General features: G+C 40.1%; 1 protein-coding gene across 4 annotated transcripts in view; it reads right to left on the bottom strand.

The window, feature by feature from the left end:
- Nucleotides 1-4692: 4692 nt before the first annotated feature.
- Nucleotides 4693-17730, bottom strand: part of MAPKAPK5 (mitogen-activated protein kinase-activated protein kinase 5) — a 24112-nt gene continuing 11074 nt past the window's right edge. For 3 of the 4 annotated variants that reach the window (XM_019538796.1, XM_019538798.1, XM_019538799.1), the window contains 8 exons: nt 17336-17431; nt 16537-16617; nt 14716-14903; nt 12403-12523; nt 11590-11720; nt 9838-9959; nt 8761-8865; nt 4693-8287 (listed from right to left, as the gene is read on the bottom strand). In XM_019538796.1, the coding sequence (XP_019394341.1) occupies nt 8193-8287; nt 8761-8865; nt 9838-9959; nt 11590-11720; nt 12403-12523; nt 14716-14903; nt 16537-16617; nt 17336-17431 (939 nt within the window). In that variant the 3' untranslated portion in view covers nt 4693-8192. The remainder of the gene's footprint in view (nt 8288-8760; nt 8866-9837; nt 9960-11589; nt 11721-12402; nt 12524-14715; nt 14904-16536; nt 16618-17335; nt 17432-17730) is intronic. The other variant, XM_019538797.1, reaches the window with a different exon arrangement.

Below are 17730 nucleotides of genomic sequence, written 5' to 3'. Positions count from 1 at the left end.
CAGCACTCTTTCCTGCTTATGCAGGGGGTCGGACTCGATGATCTATTGAGGTCCCTTCCGACCCTAGCATCTATGAATCTATGAGTGCACCACCACCAAGTTGGTCACAGAGAGGTGCCTTCAGCCATCATAGCCCAAGGTTTTCCAGCAGAAGAGATGACGCCTCGCACAATTTCTCTCCTCCTCTCCATGCCCTCTGCCGGCTGCTTCCCTCAACTTAGCTGTAACAGTACAGCTGTATCCCACCTGCTTTTACTCGTCTCTTAGGTCAGCCACAGGTAACACGTAGCATATTCTGCTCCCTTGTATAAATACATTTCTGCGGGGGCCTCTCCCCACCCTCATACTTTCCAAAGCATTTCCTTAGCGCAGGGGCAAATGTTACATACCAGAAAGAAAAAGGCTGACCAGAAAGCCAACTTACGTAGCATAGCATAGAAAATCCAACAAGCCTCAGCAAAACGAAAGGAAATGCTGCGCTCTAAAGCAAGGGGAGGAAAAGGCTGGTTTCAGATGGTCCCGTTGCACTCCTGGGGTGGAGCGGCGCAGCGGGCGGCCGTTTCCGTTTGCGCCGCTTTGAACGTGAACATTCCACGGCAGGAGGCGAGCGCGGGGCGCTGGTCCGAAGCATGGATGGCTCTTTGGGCCGCCTCATTAAGTATTTTATTGGACGTTGCCTTTTTATTGTAAACAGAAATGTCTTTCCTTAAAATGTATTCCCTCCACCAGTCAAGAGGCATTCGCATAGGATCCGACACACTCATTGGGCCACACTCAATTAGTGGGACCTGGGCATGAAAGCAGTTTGTTTTGAGGTGAGGTTTGGTCATTTGGGTTCTTCTTATCTGAACGAGATTGATCGTCCAAAGCTGTATTCTGATCCATGTCATCCCCTCCTTTGGTTGCATTTTCCTAGGGCTCTGGCAATTCCCTGTATTGTAGTCTACATTTTATGAGTTTAATAACCCAAGGGGCAAGGAGAAATGTCAGTGAGTGGGATAACAGCTGGAGTGGATCAAGAACTTGGACAAAGCTCTGTTGGTAATGTTGCGATGCAATTTTCTGATTGGTTCCCACCGGAAACACTGTTCTGGTCCCAAACTCTCAGCTAGGGGTAGTCCGAATCATGCGGTTACCACCCTTTCCTCCCTGGTTTTGTTTAACAAGAATGACATTTTCACATCTGTATATTAAGGGGAAAAGGAGATAAGAATTACTGGTTTTCAAGGATTCCTTTATAGGGTGAGTTACCGCGTATAAAAGGCAAGGTGAGATTTATTACAGTTACATGTGGCCCTAGCTACTGGAGTACAGACATATTCTTTGCCCTTCCCAATTTTATCACTTACAGCTAAATCACATAAGATACTCTCAAGGAATGGGACTAAATGTATATTACTAAATGCATGCTACTGGCACCTACTAGTAGGTCCCATAGTAATTCAAGAAGAGAGGTTTCATTTTATTTGCCCACTGTTACCAGGGCAAGATTGATACCTACTATATTTTTGTAGGTGCTTTGTCCAGCCTAGTTTTGTAGCTTACCTTTAAATGCAGTCCTTTTCTGCTAAGCTACTCAAAGCACTTTACAAAGAATAAAGGACTCATAGCACCCCTGAGATGCTGTGAGTACAAACATATTCTATGTTTGTGTTATTCTGCATGGTTTATTTTAGCTGACTTTTATAAAAAACCATGCGACTTCCCATTTACGAAACAGAAGTCAGAAATCTTTTAAATTTAGTAAAATCATTTATGTACACTAATGTAAAATATTTACAATATAATACTGATCCAAAATAATGTGATAGATAACATTGGAAAAGAAAAATGTAATTTTTTTAATACAAAAAACAAGTTAAACATGGCCCAAAGGTGTCCAAAAAGGATTTCAAAGGAAAAAATACATACAGGTGGCAATACCAGAATTTTGACACTTTGCCATTACCAAACTGAAACATCCTCTTTCCTAATCAAGTTCCTCTAATGTTTTTTTTTTTTTTAAATAGCCAACAACAGGAAAACCTAGATATAAAAGAAGATATGTAAAGGTCAAATGATTTCTAGCAAAGATTATTTAAAAAAAAAATTAAATAGAATAGCCATGGCAACTTTCTGGTATGCTTTTAGCATTGTTACAAAGAATCGTTCTTCTGCTGGGCACCCTCCTGAAAATCCTTCTGTTCAAGGATGCTGTATATCCAGTATTCACAGTCTCTCTGCACATAAACAGTGCGTTAGCATCTCATTAATGGAATTTCATCAACCGAAGGAAAAATGGAAGAAAAAAAGAAAATACAATAAAGCATCCCTACACTCTCCTATACGTAGCATCCTCTTCCTCCTTGCTGCTCTTTTGTGATCTAGGGCTAGGAGTTTGCCTTTGATGTCACTGTGCCTCACTTCCCCATTTATAAAATGGGCATACTGACCTAGAGTCTCACAGCTCCATTTGTGAGTGCCTGCCTGTAAAATACTTGGAGAGTTCAGGTGGGAGGTGTGATGGAAGGAAGCTAGTCATTCAAACAGTAAGACATTGAACAGGACCAGTTAACACCATCAGCAGAAGCTCCTTTGAGCAAATATCATCAGGACCCTTTAAAGATGCTGCTCCAGATCCAGCGTAATCCTTAGGAATGAAGAAATACAAAGACATATTATTCAGACACATGTCAAGTACAGGCTCAACAAATGCTTCATGCACCCTGCAACCAAAATCTCTCTCCTCGCAGCTGTTTCATTCTTCGGACCCAGCTAAACCTCAAGCAGCTGCTCTCTCTGGGGTGAGGACTCTTCCTGACGTGTTACTGGTTGGCAAGAGCTCTTTATCCAGCACTTGCCGATCAGTTGAATTTCTTTATGCATCCTACTGTTCCCAGTGAGAAATCCCTTTGCCAAATATCCCACGCTTCAACACTTTCCCGCGCAGGCTGTCACTGCTCAGATTGCCCGGTTCTGCATACCCATTGGCAGGTAGCCTGAACAGATCAAAACGTAGTTGAGACTTACCCAGGTGTTGGACCAGCTCACAGAGGCATGTCCCCCTCTTCACCACTTCTTACTCCAAAGTACCGTCTTGCAACCACCCACCCCTTTTAACCAAAAGGCCAGCCTGAGCTTTTGCATTTCAAATTCAGCTCTGAGCACTAAATTGAGACCACCTTCACGTCTCTGTGCCTACTGGTTTAACTTCTTTGTTTCAGACCAAGGCTGGAACAATTTGGGCTTCTGTGGTCTCACTAATAATACTCGGTCTTAATTTTAGGGCTACTTTTGCGCCCAGACTGTAGCAGTTCTGATTTATCTGTGCCTTGCTACGGAGATATAAAAGTAGGAAAGGCAGGATGCCGGTTGAGTTCTCAACACGTGTTTGTGTGTATCCAACATGTGCTCCAGTTTTCCCGTCTGTCCCATATTTGTTTCCTTCAGGGACCCCTTCCTAACGAAGTGAGTCGCCTTCCTACCCATCACGTACCGCGGCACTAAGTCCCCTCTTGCCGAGCCTGCAGCCTCCCAAACAAGGCTCTGACTCCTGCATCCCTACACCGTTCCCCTTGCCCATAGCCCCCCCCCCCCGATGCCTGCCATCCCCACTCCACCCCCTTCTGCAGGCATGTTGTAAGGAGAGGTGCTGAGAGGACTCCCCGAGGCAGCATGGCCTCTTTCCCTCTGGGAAAGGTAGACGCACTGTCCTTTTCTCTTCAGGGCAACCTACACTGTCTCCCTTACAGGCTGTTTGGGAAATGGTAGCCGAGGGCTGCCTGCGGCTTCCGCTTCACTGTCAGGCGGCAGCCATTTTGAAAGGGGCATTTTTGTGAAGAAAAATGGCCAAAATCAGAGCCCTCAGCTTAAAACATTTCCTTTTGAAATCCCCCATTTTGCCAGCAACTGTATCAATTATTGCAGTGTTATTAAAAAAAACCAATTTTAAAAAAAAGGTACACACTAGCAATGAATCAGGCAGCACTGCTCTTGGGGTTTCAGTTGGACACTGCTCTCGCACCCTCACCAAGAGGAATAGCGGTACAGTAGGGCTGCTCAGGTCGGTTGAGGACCAAGGAAGGTTTAAATCATTTCAGTCTTCCCTGTGTTGTTATCCCAGGACAGCATCGCTATCATCACACACCAGCCAAACCAGAATTTTTTTTAAAGAAGAATAACATGCCAAAGCAGATATTAGGAGGTTATATATATGTGCGATGGTACGCATTTAAAACAGGGCTATATTGGCAGGGTAGTTGGAGAATGGCAATAGTCTCTGCGGCTGACAGGACAGGATGAGAAGTGGTTGCAGACTGCAGTAAGGGACATCTGGGAGCGGGGGTGTGCACATGGAATTATAACGTACATTTATCATTATAATATATATTTTTATCATTTAAATGATAAACGTCCAGTTGTGGTAGCATCACTGGCAGCAGCAGCAGGAAGGAGCTGCCACCAATGGGAAGCTTGAGTTTAGCCACTGTACCGGGGCAGCAGGACCAGGAGCATGTGCCACAGCTCAGGATGCACCCCCGTGCCTAGGCCAGGTGAGGCAGAGAGACCCACCACAGACCAGATAAAATCCCCTCGTGGGCCAGATCTGGCCCTTGGGCTTCAGGTCTCAAGAATACCTCTCTTCCTTCTTTCTGTTCTGTGGAGATTTACATTCACTTGTTCATCTGAACAAAAGAAGCCAGAAGCCTTTTCAGTTTAGTAAAATTATTTATGTACACTGATGCAGAATATTTACAATATAATACTGATCCAAAATAAAACTAACGTGACAGATAACACTGAAAGAGAAATCAAAATGTTTTTAATATACAAGTTAAACATGGCCAATGAAGGTCTCCAAGAGGGATTTCAAAAGAGAAAAGAAACCAAAACCCACATGATGTAATGATACCAAAGCTCTGACATGTTGCTATTACCAACCAAAAACATCTTTTCTAATCAAGCTCCTTTAATCTCTTCTTTTTAAATAGCCAAAAACAGTCAAATTACAGGATAAGTTAATATAAAAGACAATATGTAAAGGTCAAATGATTTCAGCCAAAGATTTTTTTTAAAAATTAATAATAATAGCCATGGCAACTTTCTGGTATCCTTCTAGTGTTTTTACCAAGAATTATTCTTCTATGGGTACCATCCTGAAGACCTTTCCTTTTCAAGATATCATATATACAATACTCACAGTCAGCTTTGAAAGATCCATGGGATTTAATTTCCAAGTTGAATTTTACACAATCAAGAAAAATACCTTGTAGTTCCATTTCCTGAAAACTTAAAAGGTGGAAAGACGAAAATATAACTTTTAAATATTTACATAGGAACCAGTAAAGTATATTTAATTCTGAATTCTAAAATTTAGCCTAAATTTTTAAAAAACAAAACTAATTAAAGTTTTTATAACCAGACATACAAAACCATTTGACCTTTAGGTTTAGCTAGTGTCATCTTAATCTTCTCTTCCTTATACACATATCAGATCAGCCCAGTTCATCAGCTGATGAACAATATGATCAACAGCAAACCCCTATACAAGTACTTTCTCACCAAAAACATGTCAAAATGCATTTGATTTCTCCCTTCCAAACCTGCACTGTTCAAATATCAAATTGGTTTAGTCAATTGTGAATGAACCCACCTTGCAATTACCAATGGCCCAGAGTAATTCTGTTGCTTAAATAAATTAAAGAGATTCAATGGAGAACAGACAGGCAATTAATTAGGCAGTTCTAGGTCTTCCTAACCCATTTGCTATTTCTGTTTCAAGTCTATCTAAAAGCAGTTGCTATGACAGTCTGAGGCTTTCTGTTCCTGATATAACACATACTTTGTATTGTGGAAACAGCTTGAAACTATTTCTAAAAGGATCATTACAAAACAGCGGCAGAGGAAGTCTTGTTGGAATCTCATATTAGTTTGAATCCCAAAGCAAAGGCAGATTAAGACACCAGGTCACCAGTTAAGGCAGAAGTAGCCAAAGATGACCTATGCTGGAGCTCTACAGGGCAAGCTTTGCCAGAATCCCCTTTCATACTGGGGGCAGCCCGCATCAGAAAGCTGGCCTTAGTGCATTTATATTGCATCTTGCTCACCAACCAGAAGTTGTTTGGCTCATGATAGAGAGTAGCATGGCAATAGTGCATGTGCAACACCTCTCCTTATTAACCATGAGTGTCACCATCTGATCCCATTTCATACAAGCTAAATCTGGCCTCAGTCTCCTGGGAACTTACTAGTGGCTTGTATGGTAAAGTTTCAAAGTGGTCTGTGGGGAATTAAGAATGTGATTCCTACTAAAAAGACAGTGCAGTCTGTTTTATTCTCCACATCCCATGCCTAAAAATTTGCAACTGAAGACAAGATATATAGTGAGTTTGTTTTTTGAATTTAAAAAAATCTGAACTCTTCAAAGATTTGATGGAGGCTGACGAGGAAATACAAAAAAAAGTGATTCCTTTCCTACTAGGTCACTACCTCTCATTAGTATGCATCAGTGCACAGGTATTCAACGTAGTGTTTTAAAGGCTGCAATTCTGTCATTCTTGTGCAAGAAGCAATCTCCTACTGCAGTCAGGAAAAGAGTTGGCTGAGTAAGGACTGTGAAATTTGCAATAATCAGGAAGTTTAAAGCTCTGCGATATGGAGGACTGCTGAAACAGATTGGAAGAAAGCTAATGAGGTTAACGTATACACTGGAAAAAACCGCAACGTGACATCTCATTTTCGTAAGAAAAACTAAGACATTGTTTACAAAATCCTGTAGAAAGAATCAGACACAGGTTGACCATCCAAAGCTAAGAGTCTTGAGGAAATCACATTTAGAGAGGGGAAAAAAAACAACACAAAATGAACAAGGCCTGACTGCCATAGTGGGTACACTGGGAGATCCATGGCTCAGGTTTTTAAGGTTAAGAATAAAGGTTAAGAGTAATTACTCCTAATAGCCCTGAATTGGCACTTCAGTCAGCAGACCAAACTTTCTCAATGTCTGCACAGGTATGGTACCAAAATATCTCTATAAAAAGCCTTCAACCAGTCTCAAAAGAAAGAAAAGTGTCAGAAGATAGAAAACTAGAAATATGTACAGTTTTTTGTTTTTTTTTAAATTAAAATTAAAAAAGCAGCTTTTTGAACCATTTCAGAGTAGTGTAGGAATTTGCCCTTGGTGGCCTCAGTACTGGCAGCACAGGGACCTCAGGTTAGGGAGCAGTCCTGGTGAACCACTCTGCCAGCAGAACGGACTCCAGTACAGCAGTGCAATGATGGGCTTAGACTCCAGAGGGGCTGCAACCGAGTGACCAGCATCAAACTCACCGCAGCATCGTGTTCATACAAGGGAGAAACCGGAGTCGTCATCTGATGCAGAGTCAGATATTCCAGCAAAGTGGAGGGAACTCAGGCTCAACTTTTTTTTGTCTGGGGCAAAAGCAAACAAATCCCTTATAGTGTTGTCTGAGGGAGGAACCACCATTCAAATAAAAATAAGTAATCAAAGTCACTAACGTTCTCCCCTATTTAAAAAATAACATGAAATAAAATCATGTGACAGTTCCACGGAACTGTCACTCAGTCTTAGCGAAGCCAGGATGAAGAGGCAGGGCTGAAGAAGAAAGGACGAGAGTTATCACTCAGAACTAAAAATTATAGCAAGCGTATGGGTTTGGATGCACAGCTTCCTGACAAGTGCTAAAAGAGTGGCCAGGGCAAATTATTCTGCTGCCACTACCAAAAAAAAAAAAAAAAATAAAATCATAATTTAGGTACAAAGGGTGGCTATGAAGTTTATGTTCCACAGCACTTGCTTCAAGTATTCACTGAGCAGAATGCTAAGAAATTGTAGTTGCCTCATTCATTATATATATATTAGTCATTGCAGCTAGCTGTATGTATAGCAGATGGAAGGCAGCTATCTGGTTATTAAGAAAACAAATGGTTTTTAAACAATAATTTGCCCCACGTAAGGGACTCATGAGTTAACAGTACATAAGTGATCATATATACCTTAAGGAACTGAGTTTTAAAAAAATATTACAGTACCAATGATTTTTATATCTACAACTATACAGCATCTTCAAGCAGTATGGAAATTTAATGAAATAATTGTGATTTATTAATTTACATAAAAATACTTTTTACAGTTAAAGAATAACTCTTAAATGGTAAAAAAAAAAAAAAAAAATAAGATTAAGAAGCTTCAGCTATTGTGAATCATGAGAATTTGTCTGTTCTTCAATAACTTGTTTTACTATTTCTGCCAGTTTTAGCCGATCCACCTTATCTGTGAATCCTCTACCTGGAATTAAAGAAAGAGTTGGTCAGTTTTAGGGGTGGCACAAAGAGGAAAGCAGTCCCAAGTGGGACCACATCCTGGCTGAACAGAAAGGGATGCGCAAGAACGGGACACGGGGTAGTGTTCAAAACCTCCAAAACTTGTAAGGAGCCCAAGTTCCATTTTCAAAAGTGATTTGGGCACTTAGAAGCCTCACATTAAAAACCACCAAGACCACATAGCCTCCTAAGTCACTGAGATTCTTTCTGAAAGCTTTACCTGAAACTTCCTACGCAAATTAAAAGCAGGTTTAAAAAAAAAAAATTGAGCTCTGTGCTGGCAAGATTGACAGTGTTGGAGCTGTGTACATTTGAATCTATTTTAAATAGTTTCAGGGGCATAGCTCAATTCCCTCCATATGTGAATCCTCACCAGCCCACCCATGGTAACCTTGCCTGTGGTAGCATTCCCCATACGAGGGGGAATGTGCCTCTTACCATTCCAGCTGAAGCTTTGAAGAGTGTCTCGTAATAACTTGCATTCCCTATTATATTTCCAAGCTTCTTGCATCACTTCATTCAGTTTCTCATCTTCATTCTCTCCTGTTCAAAAGAATTCAAAGGTAAGAGTTATACAGCACAAGTGATCCAAAAATATTAATACCTCAAGTAATAGATACATACAGTTCTTACTGTAGGTTAAGTTATAAACATACACAAAGTTAATATAATAAAAAATGAATTTGGGAGGGGACACTGTTTTGAAAATCACTTTAAAAGCATGCTGTTGGTACAGTGATTTGATGACAATATTACAAAGCTATCCTAAATTACAATCCAGTTAGTTAGAATAAAGTACTCCAGTCTTTTACATAGAAATTCTGCAGCCATATCGCCTTTGTCTCAAGTCCCTCTGTGCTGCACCAAGAATCTACTAACTGCCCCAAAACAGCAACACATTAGGTCTGAAAACATATGAAAAATGCCAGTTACAATGAAGGACCCCAGGTATTGTAGTCTTTTGAAGGAAATGTCTCCATTGGCTTAGTGGCAAGAGTGTATAAATGCAGATTTACATGCGACTACACAAACACCTGTCTTTTCAATATGAATTCCAGATCCAGGACCTCTTCTAACTAAATGTCATGCTTAAGTTGACAGAGTCATAACAGTTGGATGTACAGGTCAGCCTAGTGCAATGCAGTTTTCTCTATGACAGAACAGGGGACACAGGACAGAAAGCAAAGCAGGAGATCAGTCCATGAGCACAGAATGGAGAACAGAAAGCAGAGACGCAGCCTGGGCAGAGGAAGAAAATTGTGTGAGAGACTATAATTTGTAGAATCCCTACCACAAACATTAGCTCCCACTGTCCTACAGCGATATTAAAAAGAACACAAATGCCTTTCAAGATACCACGTGATAGTCAACGAGCTCCCCACCTCCTCCCAGAGACTATAGTAATGGGAATGATATCCAGGCTCCTTCAGTGTTGACACAGGATCCCATCTTGTAGCACAAACACAACCCTCTCCCTTGCACATTTATGAACTTAGATGTCTTAAAAGCAGCAACCTTTACCAGCCTGTGGTAGAATACACTGTGCAATCACATCTCGGAGTTTCTCCAGAGCCACGTTGGAATCATCACTTCCATTCTCGGGGTCATGGATATAGACACCATCCTTTGGTTTAGTGCTGCAAAAGAACGGTATGAAAGGAAAAACTATTACTATCTGAGCACAACTTGGGCGTGTAAATAAGTCGGCTCTAAGAGGTTTATCAGTTGTTAGTAGCAGCAGTTGTTAGTAGCAGATGGTTCAGACAGAAATCTCAGTGCATCCACTTCTCAGTGAATTCTTCTCCCCTTGCATCTGGAAAGCTGTAAATGGGAGTAGGAGATATATCAGCTCTTCTGATATACACCACTCTGAATTACAACAGCGCTTCAGAAGAATCTGACTTAGTGCTCACAAAATCAAGTGCCACGTCCAACACTCCTTCAAAGCGGAGAAGCAGCATCCACATTTTCAGATGCAGAAAGTCAGGAAGAAACAAGCCATGTGAATTTGTCCATTGAATCAGTAGCAGATAAGAACCAGCCTTGGAGTCCTGAGTCCCTTCTGTTCTGCTCTAAACACTAAGGCATGCCTTCCCATTCAAAATTACAAATTATATATTGATATCCTTATTTAATACACATTTTGCAACTACTTTTCAAAATACAATGTCACAAAATACAATGAAATAAAACAGTCCAACTAATTACATATTTTTTCAAATGTTTATATTAATCTATTTCGCTTCTAACCATTGGAGGAAAAAAAAAAAATAGTCCAGCCAAGTATATTTTAATTTATAAGAAACTGATTCTATATATACACAACAGCAGATTTCAGTATACACTATCGCCTTAACTCAAGTGGAAAATTATTCTAACCAAAATGCCAGTACGAGTTATAGTTAAAGTTTGCTGCTTGCAACCTTTGCTCTGAAGTCCCAACATTGTCTGAATATTAAAATTAAGGGCAACAACCACTTTAAAAAGCCACATCAGATGTGCTCTGATATAAAAGAATATTTTTTCTTATTATTAAGCTTACGCTTAGGTTTCTGGTAAATGTTGTAGCTCTTAAGCCTTGTCTGTAAATTCCTTATATTTGATACTGTACACATTAGCTAACTAGCATCTTAACAGGAATTGCCAAGACCTTTAAAAAAAATAGACTCAAAGAAGGTTTCTTTTCCAAACAGACTTCAAAGTCTTCCTTCTCCTTGTAATGCTGGCACACATATGACTACATCTTGATATAACCCTTCCTTGCTCTAGGTCAAGGAAAAAGTTTTCATCCTTTTGCTTTTCTGCTTCAAAGAAATTATTATGATGCGACTAAGGCAAGAACAGCGCTGAAGATGAAGGAAAAGAAATGATTACAGGTTAATGGGGACAGTGTAACCATAGTGGTACACACTGGGTCACAACTTGGAAAATGAAGGGATTCAAAGCCAGGCTCTGCCTCTGATTTGCCAAGTGGCACTTCATGTCTACCTGCCTCAGCTTCCTTACAAAAAAAGATGAGGATAAGAACATTTTCCTACGTGACAGATATTTGGAAGTGGGGAGCTGTGAAGTTATAGCGATACAGGTTATCTTCACTGCACTTTATCCCAGGAAATAGGAACAAGACAGCCAACCGGAAGTCTTAGGAGGGAGCTTCCCGTAAGCAAGCCCAAAGAAGCAGCTTGTGTTAAGCATCACCAAGGCATTAGGGCTGTTAAAGTTTAGAAAAGATGCCAGATTTAAGGAGACAAACATTTGGAAAGGTACCCCAGCAATTTCCTTTTGCGCAGGATTGGGTTGTTAACAGAGTTGAGAGGTTTGAGGCTGACTTTGAGGTCCTGGATCCTCATGTTAGCGAGCTGTTCTGCATGAGCCTGCTGTATCCCAGCAACCATTGCCTGGAATGGAAAAAATTACACTTAATGTTTTAATTAGTTCCTTTGAGCATAAAAGGCCCATATAAGCCAGCACAAAAATAACCACATTAAAAAAATGGTGCATATTTCAAGGATGCACAATAAAGTTAAGCTTGTGCTACATCAAATCCATTCAGCATTATTAGCAGAAAACAGCCGTGCCTTACAGGTATGAACATAATACATGTATAAAAGGCTTTGATTTTTCCAAATTCCCTGGTCTTACAGACCTGAGTTTGAAACCACTTTTGTGAAAATGAGTTTTCTACTTAGAGGGGAATAAAAACTGCACACATCATTCATTGTGACCTAACAGAGCAGTAATTGCAGCTCAGTGATAAAAAGTAAAGAAAGGATACAGCTCAGAAGTGAGCAAAAACAGACAGAAGAACCCCAGTAAGTGACATCTCCCGTTACACTTCATCTCCTTCCAGCTAGTGTAGGATTCCTCTTTCCAGCTTATGTTCAGGCATTTTCCCAGCCTAGTTCTAAACCTATTAGAATTTTGCTTTTCCCTTCCCATAATCACCAATACCCTGCTATGAAAGAGTGTAAAGTCTTAATCTTGCAGCACACAATTTAAGGCAAAATGCACAGAGACCATCGGGTTTACCTAACTGTGAAATGCAACTTTTTTTTAAAAATAATAAAATATTGTTTAAACCTTGTCCATCATCAATTGGGCAGAAGGCAATATATTATCGAGAGCCTCAGTGGAGTTTAGCCAGGGATGATCCAGCACTCCTTCTATCGTCAGCCGTTCCTCAGGCTTCACCTTCAGCAGCCTGAGAGAAAAACAGATCAGTCCTTCAAAATGCATTGCTCTTTTCAGATACTAATGTTGCTCTTCTGTCTGGAGCCAGAGCATTTTGCACCCAAACTTCAGAGTTGTTGAAGAGAGCTCACCATCTCCTTAAACTAAAATGCAAAAAGTTCATTCCCAATAAGTTATTTTATTTCATTCTGAAATATGTTAGCACTGAGTAATTCCAGTTCAGCTAGCGTATCTTCAGCAACATGATGAGAAGAAAGATACTTGAAATCCCATTTCAGTAATGGAGTTAATTCAGCTAATTTATATGTTCAAATCCCCCCAAATAGAAAGTTCTTCCCGGCAAAATAGCCAAAGCAAAAATGGATCAGTGTGTTAGAGATTTGCCAGGTGGCAGTACTTACTTAATCAGGAATTTTCTGCGTGGTAGACTAAAACAGAATTTCAAAGCTGGATATATGTTTATTGAACAGACTGCTGCTATAATGCAACTTCTTAACATGGTTTCCTCAGCAGCATGATAGCCTAGTGGACACCTCTGGGGCAGTACTTAATATAAAAGAAATCTCCAATGGGCTATTAATTTAGGCAACCATTTAATGGCTGCGCTTGCAACAGATGGCCAGCCTGCTTTCCCTTCCGTCCCTGGCATTGAACATACAGTCTCCAGGATAGGTTGTTAACAAGAGAAAGCTGCTACATTAGTTATTTTCACCCAAGTCCCAGTGTTGGCAACACTGCCAGACATCGGTTTATTTGCTTTTTTCTCCTACAAACATTCAGAGCACATGCAGAGTCTCACATAGGGCTTTTTTTAAACATATGAAAAAGCAGTTATATAGGGAAACCTATATAATGTGAAAACCTCATGAATTCTGATGGATAGAAGTTTTATATTTGTGACACTAGGAAGATAAATCATGAGACATGCACCAGAAACAGCAGCCTGGAAAGAAAGAATCTTTGGGTAAATTACTAAGCACAACTGTTCAATAAAAAGATAACGTGTCATTATTTTGGTTGAAAACGTTATAGGAATTCCTAAAAGACCAACATAATAAAAACAAAGGTGGAACCAGATAAACCCATAAGGACAAATTAAGTCATAGTAAATGTACAGAGCTGGACTGCAAACAAGCAGCCTGACTATATGGCAGAGCTATTTCATGTACAAAGAGAAAGCTTTTATCCAAGTGTCAGAAGTGCCTCAGGCTAGTTCAGAGTTCACTGCAAGACTCAGTGGCACACAGGCCTCTATTTCAATTTTTATCAAAGATTCCCCACACATGCCTTTTTCTTTTTAGACTTACAAGTCAAAATTTAGATAATTTAGTCTTTAATAAGTAATCCAATTAGTAAAGATCAAGGACAAAAATCAAGGCAACATGGCCAAGGCAGGCAGCCATGTGAGGCCAGAATGTGAACTGCAGAACAACGAGCTCACGTGAATAAAGTTATTTATGATAGGTTTATTACTGCAACCATGAAAATACAACTAGCTTCACTTAAAATACATAAATAATTAAATAAATAATGTCAGATTCTAATTAACTTTATTTTCTTGTGTTCATGCATTAGCAAACACACTACTGCAGTGTTTGGGATGCAAATGTTTCAGGGTGTATTAACTGGGGGGAAAAAAATCTCTGGGGTTTAGAAATGAATGGAAGCACTTACTTTAGAGCCTTGTGCTTTGTAACAGATTGTAATATCCAAACGTGAGAACAAATCTGATCTGGCAACGTCACTTTCATAAGAAAATTAACAGAAATAAACATCTGCATTCTATCCAAATGCAGGTTTCTGTTCAGCTGCTCCTTTTAGGTTGCATACATGTTCACTTAGCCCTAAACGCTCATTCTGTTTTGTTTTATTTTTTAAAGAATTGTGCATGAGACTGTAACGCTATCAGTCCTGCTAAAGACTATATATGCATATAACTAAATGTTTTGGAGATAGAATGCATCAAAGCTGGAGGACAGCAGGTCAGAAAGGAAGTAGTGGAGAACAGGGAGGAAAGAGGAATATTTACCAACACTGAGGTCATGCTGAATATGAAATACAATTTTTCAACTTAACGTACTGCAAAGTTATTCCTACTTGAAAATAGAGCCTTTAGGGGAAAAAAAACCCCAACCGGTCTTAAAGGTATTTTCCAGTTCCTTAGTATAAAGGGCAATATAAAGTTTTCCTTAGATGACTCACTTTCTCACAATGTCTTTTGCCATTTCTGAGATCTGGCTCCATTCTTCTTCTGGAAATTCAAAACTTCCTGTCATGATCTTTTTCCGCATATCCTTTGGAATTGTCCGACTCTGATGCTTGGAGTAAAACGGAGGGTATCCGCACAGCATCACATAAATGATGACACCCAGAGACCACAAATCACAGTCCTGAAAGCAAAGAAATCATCATTTCTGGGGTACAAGCAACAACATGCACTGGTCTAGCCACGTTAAAAGATCTACTTGACTTCTTATGAACACACACATGCATCTTAACCTCTCTGAAAAAATGGTCTGTCTGAATCAAATCAGAGGGGAAAAACAAACTAACAAAAAGAGCTAGAATTCCATAAGGATTAAGGTGTCAAAAGTCTTTTCCCTCCCATTAGCTGCTTAATATGTGTTAAAAAAAACATAAATATACTCCACGTTTCTGCCTGTGCAGGGTATGTCTATGCTGCATGACTCTACAGTCAGCAGTGGAGACAGCAGAGCTGTGTAGAGATAGAGCTGCTGAAAGGTGTAAAGATGACTGCCTTGAGAGGCTAAGACGTGTAAGGATGGATTCACAACAGGAACCCACAATATGATGCTTTTACAAAGTGTTAGTTTTATTTATTAAAAAGCCCTAAAGCCTATGTAATTATATAAAATACCCTTCACATGCAAGTTTTCCACGAGGCAGAGAGATCTGACATTTCAAGAGCAAATTCTGTGTGTAATCCCCTGCATATACACACATAGGATCCAGTACACACAGGGCCTAACACGGCAGGAAAGAGAAAACCAACATTCATTGCTTGGTACTCATTAAGGATTTATAAATCAGAACAGCCCTGAATTCCTATGCAAAGGCAGGGCACCTGAGTTTAAACACAAGTATTTCAGAGACCAAGGCATGTCCTAGGTGGTTCTTTGCAATAAGCCATATTTGGCAAGGTGTAGGCTGCAATATTCTGTACAGCATTCCTAATTAATGAAACCACAACTGAAAGCAAGTTGAGAATGAGCTGCAACAGTCCTTTAAGTGATCTGCCTCGTGCAAAAAGTAGTTTGTCATATCACCGTGCAATCTGATAGAAGATGGAGAGGTCTTAATATGTGGGGAGGGAAAATGGCCAGGCTTATCAATACAAAGACAAACAGAGCTGATTTCAGTCATGTTTGCAAGGCTCTGTCATTTTTCCCTTTACCGTATCCTCATCATGAGAAAGTCTACCTCGCACCAATCACTCTATTATGTTCCTGGTTTTGAATTGTTTTGTAATGGGATCATAAATTGTGCTATGTGTCAACAGACCCAAGATAGCTATTTGGGCACAGTTAGCAAGCAGGGGCCTCTGAATTACTAGGTAACTGCATTCTAAATAGAACCCCTGAATGACTAAGTTAGCTCTAACAACCCCTCAAAAAAAACCCAAACACACAAAAAACACAAACTTCAGCAACTGAACAACAGGGAAATCTGTATGTTAAGCTAAGCTGCAATGCGTTGTATTTTTGAAGCAATGTCTGGCCTTTCTCCATGCCATAATACTCAAATAGTGCTTGGCAAATGGTCTTTTCATAAGGTTTGTTACAGTTCTGGCTTTTACATGAGGAACTTCAATGTGAAATATTCATGTACCAGAAAGTTCAGAACATTTACTGCCCCTCATCCCAAATGCTCCAATGTTACGGCAATGCAGTTCTTAACATGCGATGATCCAGCATTACAGCCCACAGTAGCACACATATGTAGAAAGAAAATGCACTGTCCTTAAAAGGTTGTGAACAGCTGAACTATTTGAAAAAAAATTACCTTGTTATAAGTGTAGGGTGTGGGTGAGGTAGGGATAATACCAGATTTTTCTTTCTGATGTCGTCTTTGTGCCTCTAAAACCTATTGCCACATGAAGAAAACAAGAAAAAAATATGACAAAAGTTACAGTAGAAGAGTTCATTGCTGACAGTACCTGTAGCAATGCCTATATTCAGAGCTAACCGACACTTTCCATTAGATGGTCCTGTTGTCTGCTTGTTACATTCCGGTGCATTAATACAACCAGAGCTCTTTGCAAGTCTAAAAAGTCTCAATCATGGGTACCAGCCCACCTTTCACAGAGGGATCATTCTCTCTAAGGTAGTCATTCATAATTTAACATCTCATTTATTTTCAGAATACCTTTTAACACCTGTACTAAACCCCGAGTGCTGAGAGAGTACCAGAACCATTTTGCCTTCAGAGCAATGGGAAGATTTAAGCAGTTAAACTGCATGAATCTGTTACATGATGGGTAATTGCTATAATTCCCATTTTATTAATACATGCTAATACCATACTATCCTGTAGAAAGATGAATAGATTTAACCAAACTGTGTAACAAGATAGTTTGCAGGCTAGACACACAACGTAGGAACACCGTCTCACAGAGACGGATCAGTCTTGGAAATCAACTGGCACATGGTCCTGAAAGAAGGCTTTCCACATGGCTTATACAGTACTTTCAACTCCTTAATAGCACAGAGACATTTAGTAGTATAAACTGATGGTTTAGATTGCAAGGTTTACAAAGGTGCAGCCATATTATTCCTTTGACAACAGTGCTTTCATTCATTACCTGAGGTGCTACATAATATGGAGTGAACTGGGGTGTCATCAAGTCACCTTGGTCTACCTTAGCAAATCCAAAGTCACACAATTTAACAGGAGCATCCTGAAACAAGCAGGAAAGGTTCTGTTATGGAAGCGGGCTCTCTTTAAAGCACAGATCTTTCCCTTTCATGTTCAACTTGTCTTACCTTGGCTGTTGTTCGCTCCTCTTTTGTGACTATTCCCTTACCACTGCCACAAGTCAGAAACTGGCTCGCTTCAGCAACAAGAGCCTAAGGCATACCTCAAGCCCAGGCATAGGAGGCTCTAAATGGCAATTCCATTGCACATGCAAGGTAGGAAGGGACAAGACAGGCCATGAGCTACACAGATGCAATAAGCAGAACATCTGTATTAGATGCA

The sequence above is a fragment of the Crocodylus porosus genome, unplaced genomic scaffold (genome assembly GCF_001723895.1).
Source record: "Crocodylus porosus isolate Cpor-Errol unplaced genomic scaffold, CroPor_comp1, whole genome shotgun sequence".
NCBI classification, from domain to species: domain Eukaryota; kingdom Metazoa; phylum Chordata; order Crocodylia; family Crocodylidae; genus Crocodylus; species Crocodylus porosus.
The sequence above is the reverse complement of the archived record's forward strand: the minus strand, read 5'-3'. Positions and strand labels throughout refer to the sequence as shown.